Below are 7,549 nucleotides of genomic sequence, written 5' to 3' on the forward strand. Positions count from 1 at the left end.
CCGCCTTCTGCCGGACCTTTCTCAGGCAGCCTCCCCAGGAGGGGGTGGTGTGCTCGGGACTGCAGTGTCCTGGAGCGGATCTCTCATGGAGCCTCGGAATGCCGGCCGGTTCTTTGAGGAGCTCCGCAGGCTTGTCTGTCCCCCCGTGCTTAGCTTCCTGCTACCTGCTTCCTGCGGTGCAATGATCTATTTTTTCCCCCCTTCCTGCTACTGTCTCACAAGCTAAATTTCGAGATGGGGAGGGGCGATACTTAAAAACAGCCAATTCAGCTACTAAATAAAAATACTTGGCTGAAGAGTACGTTCCTTTTACTACATGATGTGCGTTTTGTGACCTGGTACCTCTCACTTTGAAACTTGACTGCTTTCTCTTGCTGTAATTAACCATAGTTTGTAAAACATCAGTAAAGTTGCACTAGCAGAAAGAAAGACCTTTGGGTTTTCTCTGCAGCTGCTTTTGGGGGTTGATAGAGTAGACTTGAGGCTCTTGCTTCCTCAGTCCATGATTGTCTTACCTCTTCTCACTCGCCCCCGTGGTAAAATATGGTAATAATGAAATCTGTCTTCTGTGAGTATCTGAGAATTGCGTAAATAGTTTTCCTAATTCCTGTGAAGTTCTGTGTTTGGGGGTTCCCATTCTCTAGCAAACATTTGTACTCCATTGTAAGTTACACTGTGGCTGCTACTAAAACATCCATAATAAATGGTGCATTTGTCTTTCTAGGTTTTGTTTTTCCCCACCCTGTCAATTTAATTTTATTCTTTTGGAGATTCTTTGTTGTCAAGCCGCCAAAGTGGAGAGTGCGATTGCAGAAGGGGGTGCTTCTCGTTTCAGGTACTAGTCCTTTGCTTGCTGATTAAAATCTATCTTATGTTTATACCAAAACTGACATGTAATTGAAATTGGAATTTTTAACTTAGATGAGATTACCTTTGTTTTTAACAGTGCTTCTTCAGGCGGAGGAGGTGGTAGGGGTGCACCTCAGCACTATCCCAAGACTGCCAGCAACAGGTATGTTATCCTGCTCTTCAGTTTAGCATGGCTTTAAAGACAGAGGACGCTTGATGGTGAATACTGAGTTAAAAACAGAGTGTCTTTAAAGTTGTACAAGGAATACTTACAGAGTTCATGACGTATTAATGTCCTCCCGTCTGTGGCAGGACAGCATATAACCTGTTGCAAGTGTGTCATGAATGATAGGAGGTACACGGAGTTTTCATGCAGTAGAAAGGTTTTCTTGGGTGCCCGCTCAGTGTTGAGTGAAGACTGTGCGGCAGATGTTGCAGTGTGGGCAGGGCTAAGAGCATGTTGTTAAGAAGCTAGCACAAGACAATGTGAAAGGTTAAAAGATGGGTTCTTGAAATAATTTGTTTCTGTTTAACAATTGTATGCTGAACACTTTTACAGCGAGTTCCTGGGGAAAACCCCAGGGCAAAACGCTCAGAAATGGATTCCTTCACGAAGCACTAGACGAGATGACGACTCCGCAAATGACAAAGAACGACATGATGCAATCTTCAGGAAAGTAAGAGGGTAAGTTCTTGTAAAATTACTTTCTTTCATTACTGTTTGCTCTGATGGTCTGTATTTCTAATAAATCGGCTGGAGGCAGAAATGGATAGGCCAGCAGCAGCAAACACTTGAGAAGGAATTCTTGTGAGAGAATTAGTCTTTTGAATAATACTTTATGGTCTAAAGATCTCCCAAAAAAATACTTGAATGAAAAATTGTACTTTTCAGTTTTGGTTTAATAGACTGAAGAAGTAAAGGTGAACTTGTGTCTAAAATCACTTGTAGCATGCTGAAATATCTGTACTCTTGATTTCTGTTTGTTGTTCCTCTTTAGCATACTAAATAAGCTTACTCCTGAAAAGTTTGACAAGCTATGCCTTGAGCTCCTCAATGTGGGTGTAGAATCTAAGCTCATCCTAAAAGGGGTCATACTGCTGGTAAGCTGGCTGCATTTCTTTTAACTACAGTTCTCTTGCATGCTAAAAACAGAAGTTGATTGGTTTTGGTGGGACTCAGGAGTAAGATGGTTAATGCCGTGTTTGATAATCCAGATGTATAGAAATGTCATCCTTGCTTTTTCTGTAGAAAGGATATATTGAGCGTGAAGTTCTAGAAGTCTCAGGAATTGCTAAATGTGATTGGGGATTTTTTAGTTCATGTAATCTAGGATGCTGGTTAGCAGTCTTTCTTCCCTGGCCTCCATCTTTGTTTTTTCCTGATTGGCAAGGCTCATGGTCCTGGAAAAGCTACCACAGGTGACCTCAGCACACTTGACTGAATTACCTTGTCACTCTGCTTAATGTGAGATCAAATTGGCGATGCTAGCTTCAGTGATACACTGAGGAACTTCAAATTTGTCCTGTTCATTGGCTAAGGATTATAGAAGCTCTTTGGTAGCATAGAGTAGCTTTTTCCTTTGCAGCATTAAGACTAGTTTTTAAAGTGAAATGTTTGTCTCTGTACATTTGAAATAGGAAAACAGAGATGTTCTAGATCACATAGTGGTAGAACTCCATTGCGTGTCTTGCAACTCAACTTGCCTAGTATTTGCATCCTACAACGTGGCTACCTTACTCTAAATTTATTTAGATCGTAGACAAAGCCCTTGAAGAGCCAAAGTATAGCTCACTGTATGCTCAACTATGTCTGCGACTGGCAGAAGATGCACCCAACTTTGATGGCCCATCAGCAGAGAGTCATCCAGGACAGAAGCAAAGCACAGTGCGTGTATTTCTCAATCTGGAATGGTAAATTTTGCTAGCATAAATAGTTGTGCTGACTAGCTTAATTTGTTGTGTTTTGTTCTCTTTTAGACATTCAGACGCCTCCTAATATCTAAACTTCAAGATGAATTTGAAAACCGAACCAGAAATGTTGATAGTAAGCTTTAAAACCATTTAAATACAGAATTTATCTTCTCTTTCTACAGCCACGTTAAACAGATTCCTTTGTTTTCCAGTCTATGATAAGCATGATGGTCCCCTCCTCCCTGAGGAGGAGGAACAGAGAGCCATTGCCAAGATTAAGATGCTGGGGAACATCAAATTCATTGGAGAACTTGGCAAGCTTGATCTTATTCATGAATCTATCCTTCATAAGTGCATCAAAACAGTGAGTATTCAGTTGGCCGTGGGCTGAGAGCAAAAGGATTTGTGAACTAAAGTGTAAATGTTTATGCTGCTTTCAGCGTCTTGGAGCATAAAATGCCACGAAACGTATCCCCTCAATTACTACTCCTCACTGCTAGAAATAGAGTCTTTTGGTGTCACTAAAGTTGTTCAAAGCCATGGGAGTTGTCTCCCAAGTGAAGATGTAGCTTAGCATAGATAGAAGTACCACAGCTACTTCAAAGTACATATACTTAAGAGTAATAAGTACTTCAATTAGCCATTCTTCAACTAATTTTCGAGCCTGCTTGTCTTCAGAAAAGATTAAACGTTTCTGCACGTGCCTGTGTACAAAGTAGTCACTTAATATAAATGGTCATTATTAATGTGTTGAAATATCTTCTTCAATGTTTCAGCTTTTGGAAAAGAAGAAGAGAGTCCAACTCAAAGATATGGGGGAGGATTTGGAGTGCCTCTGTCAGATAATGAGGACAGTGGGACCTAGATTAGATCATGCAAAAGCCAAGGTATGTGTATATCCACTGCAGTGCTTAAACTAGGTAAATTCTGTGGCTAGGATTTCAGTTACCTGAACCTTTGGGGTTCTACTCATGAGTACAAAACTGAGCTCCGACTAGGAGAGAGCAAAAGTGCCACCTGTTGGGCCGGCATCAAATTTCTTGATAGCAAAGGAGCCAATATTAGAAATGGCTATAAATGTCTTTTGAGACTGCAGATAAGGTCATAGCAAGTCATAAAAGCAAGAATGTTTCTCTGAATGCTGCTTGAAAAGAGAAGGTGAGGAGATTGATTCTGAACAACTAGGTGATCTGACATTTTGGACCTTTAATAAGAATTTTGGCAGCTCTTTGACTTGGAGGTCTTGATTCATTCACTTTCCTTGATCTCTACTGCCACCAAGGAGATGGGAGATGGCAGGAAAGGGCAGTCTTGTTCTGTTAGTTCCTCTTAGATGTCTTGAAGGTGGTCATCTTTCCTGAAAATATTCAAGACACTGATAGAGTTAGCCCTGACTTGTAACGTGACTTCTGTTCCTCCAGTCCTTAATGGATCAGTACTTTGCCCGTATGCGCTCCTTGATGTCAAGTAAGGAATTGCCAGCAAGGATTCGTTTCCTGCTGCAGGTATGATGATGAAATGGCTTACCACTTCCTTTTTCTTGCAAAGTTGTCTTGAATCCTTTCCTAACAATGCATTATGTTCCAAGGATACTGTGGAGTTGAGAGAACACAACTGGGTTCCTCGCAAAGCTTTTCTTGACAATGGACCAAAGACTATCAATCAAATCCGTCAAGATGCTGTAAAAGTAAGTGTTGCATGTAAGACCTTTTGCCTGGCTTCACTTCAGAGTGAATCCTTACATGCTTTACTCTGTTGCAAAGCTTACCCTGTGCATTTATGAGTAGTTTCCACAGCAGTGTGACAGTAAGGGGTTAGGGTTAAAACGAGATGGACTTCTACAGTTCAGGGCTGAAAACTTGAGGTGTTCAGGGCTGAAAACTTGAGGTGTTCAGGGCTGAAAACTTGAGGTGTTCAGGGCTGAAAACTTGAGGTGTTCAGGGCTGAAAACTTGAGGTGTTCAGGGACTATTACTCCAAAGTGACCAAAACTACAATTCCTCTCTTAAAGGATCTGGGAGTTTTTATTCCTGCTCCTATGTCTCAAGGGATGAGAAGCGACTTCTTTCTGGAGGGACCTTTTATGCCACCCAGGATGAAACTTGACAGGGACCCGCTTGGAGGGCTTGCTGATATGTTTGGACAAATGCCAGGTATGCTGAATCAACAAGGCTGATGTGCTGATTGTGGCCGTGCTGTGTTAACCCAGAACTAAAGTTGTCTTTTGTTTCCTTAATAATCCAGGTAGCGGAATTGGTACTGGTCCAGGGGTTATTCAGGACAGATTTTCACCCACCATGGGACGCCATCGTTCAAACCAACTTTTCAATGGCCATGGGGGTCACCTCATGCCCTCTGCTCAATCCCAGTTTGGAGAACTAGGCAAATGTTTTCTGAAAAGTCAGGTAAGATGTTTGCAGGGTGACTTCAGCTTGTTTAGAAGCTCTTACACAGATGCGTATGTTATGGATTATAGTCTTGCTTATGCTGAAATACTTCCTCAGACTTGATTCTGATAAGAACTGATGCTCAGCTGATAAAAAAAATTCTAAACCACTTAAATTGTGCAAGAGAAGCAAGGAATAAATTTTTTTACTGCAAGAAAAGGTGCATGTGGCTTTGGTGGGTCAGAATGGTGTGTTTTATTTAAAAGATAGCCCTGTTTTTAGGGATAGATGCTACTCTCCCACCACCCCTGCTCCTTCTTTCTCCCTTCCTGGCAAATAGAACCTTTGTTCCTCTGGTCCCTCTGGTACTACTTACCATATGATGTACGCCACTCCATCATCTGCACTTCTTTCTCTATATCTCCCTTTCTGAAATAGGGGCAAAGCCAGCTCTACCATAACCAGAATCAGGGACTCTTATCCCAGCAACAAGGACAGTCGAAGGATATGCCACCTCGGTTTTCTAAGAAAGGACAGCTTAATGCAGATGAGGTACATTACATGCCTACATTACTTAAAGCCTATTATAAATATTGCCCAATGATTATAGCAAGACGCGTTATTATGAGGACTAATGCTGGAACTCTTTCTCCTTCTCCTCCTCCCTTTTTTGTCCCTTCCTCTTTCACCTTACCCCTCACTTTCCTTAGGGTATCCAGCGTCCTATGAGCAAGACTGAGATATGAGGGCAATTTCTTGGGGTGTCCCTTCATTCCCCCACAACTCCCCAAGAACACTACTCTGACATCAGTTCCCATGCATCGTATTGATAACAATACATTTAATTAAAACTTCAGAAAATCCTGAATTTTAGAAACCCTGAAGTGCTGGACCAGGCTAAATTTTCCTTTTTTTAAGTACTGGCTAATAGGCAAAATGTAATATGCAAAGTAAAGTGCGTTGCTATTTTGAATATTAACCAGACTTGTATCCTGATTTCTGAGCAATTGGTAGAGTCTTACCTTGGCTGTAAAATACGTCAGCAAACATGCTAAGTATCTTGTTGGGTCTCTAACATACTGCATCTAAAAGGAGCAATTCCAGATCTTGATACCAGTGGAACTAAATACCAGTAACTTGCAGCAGGTTGTGACTCTTGCGTTTGGGGGAATTTCAGTATGTGCATGTCTGAATTTTTATTGGAGTGTCAACATAGTGGAAATGGAAAAGTCATGCTTCAGTGGGATCAACTGGTGTGAGTCCATGGCCGTGTGTTCGTGGTCAGAATACTTGAAACAGTTTGAGGTTTTTTCTGACTTTCTGTTTACAGATTAGCCTGAGACCTGCTCAGTCTTTTCTAATGAATAAAAACCAAGTGCCAAAGCTTCAGCCCCAGATAACTATGATTCCTCCTAGTGCTCAACCACCACGCACTCAGACGCCACCTTTGGGACAGGTAAATATAAAAGTTACTGTATGTTGTTGGCTATACTTAATGCCTGTGAACCTTACACCAGTTTCTAATATGGGAAAGGACAGAAATCTCTTGTTGCACATAGCAGGATATATACAAAAGGAACATAAAAAATCTAAATTCACTTTAATCTGCCTTTGTACGTGGTTAGGGTTCTTAAACATAATATAAATGCAGCTGGATAAATTGCAAGTAAAGAAATTTTGGTACCTTTTTCAGCCTCCTCAACTTGGTCTTAAAACAAATCCACCACTTATACAAGAAAAGCCTGCAAAGACCACCAAGAAACCACCTCCTTCTAAAGAAGAGCTGCTTAAACAAACTGTAAGTCAAGTATAAGCATAGTACTTACCGGAGCCTTGTGTACGCCCTTTAACAATGACTGGCTTTAACTGGGTGTTTCTCTCTAGGAAGCTGTTGTGACCGAGTATCTGAACAATGGAAATGCAAATGATGCTGTCAATACTGTGAGAGAAATGAGAGCTCCAAAACACTTCATTCCTGAGATGTTGAGCAAAGTAATCATTCAGTCCCTAGACAGATCGGATGAGGACAAAGAGAAAGCAAGTACTTTGATCAGCTTGCTCAAGCAGGAGGGAATAGCCACAAGCGACAACTTCATGCAGGTACTGCACTTGAACAGGCTCACAGTCCTTGTTGCTTCCTGGTATTAAGCTTATGTGAAGGTGGTGTGCAAATTTGAGGTCCTGTCGATCTGAGGAGGTAAAAACAATACATACAGATGTGTGAGGAGTGTCAGAAATGATGAAAGGAAGAAATGTAGAACTGGCAGTGGGGAACCTCTTGGCAAGTGATTCAGTGCAGAAAACAGGAGGCTGCTACATAGTGAGAGTAGTACTGTGCACAAGAACGAAATTACTTCAGAATTCCAACTTGTGTGTGTTTACTGTTCTGTTTCTTAGGCATTC

At 41.5% G+C, this 7,549-nt stretch overlaps 1 protein-coding gene across 1 annotated transcript in view; it reads left to right on the forward strand.

The window, feature by feature from the left end:
* Positions 1-724: 724 nt before the first annotated feature.
* The window catches only part of EIF4G2 (eukaryotic translation initiation factor 4 gamma, 2), a gene marked incomplete at its 5' end in the record, with an annotated part of 9,622 nt that continues 2,797 nt past the window's right edge, over positions 725-7,549 (forward strand). The window contains 16 exons of the mRNA XM_010131215.1: positions 725-835; positions 947-1,012; positions 1,409-1,534; positions 1,848-1,950; positions 2,603-2,734; positions 2,827-2,893; positions 2,973-3,124; positions 3,537-3,647; positions 4,182-4,265; positions 4,349-4,447; positions 4,771-4,912; positions 5,004-5,164; positions 5,585-5,698; positions 6,477-6,602; positions 6,840-6,944; positions 7,031-7,248. Coding sequence (XP_010129517.1) covers positions 725-835; positions 947-1,012; positions 1,409-1,534; positions 1,848-1,950; positions 2,603-2,734; positions 2,827-2,893; positions 2,973-3,124; positions 3,537-3,647; positions 4,182-4,265; positions 4,349-4,447; positions 4,771-4,912; positions 5,004-5,164; positions 5,585-5,698; positions 6,477-6,602; positions 6,840-6,944; positions 7,031-7,248 — 1,917 coding nt within the window. The remainder of the gene's footprint in view (positions 836-946; positions 1,013-1,408; positions 1,535-1,847; positions 1,951-2,602; positions 2,735-2,826; positions 2,894-2,972; positions 3,125-3,536; positions 3,648-4,181; positions 4,266-4,348; positions 4,448-4,770; positions 4,913-5,003; positions 5,165-5,584; positions 5,699-6,476; positions 6,603-6,839; positions 6,945-7,030; positions 7,249-7,549) is intronic.

This window comes from Buceros rhinoceros, unplaced genomic scaffold (genome assembly GCF_000710305.1).
Source record: "Buceros rhinoceros silvestris isolate BGI_N320 unplaced genomic scaffold, ASM71030v1 scaffold26572, whole genome shotgun sequence".
Classification (NCBI taxonomy): domain Eukaryota; kingdom Metazoa; phylum Chordata; class Aves; order Bucerotiformes; family Bucerotidae; genus Buceros; species Buceros rhinoceros.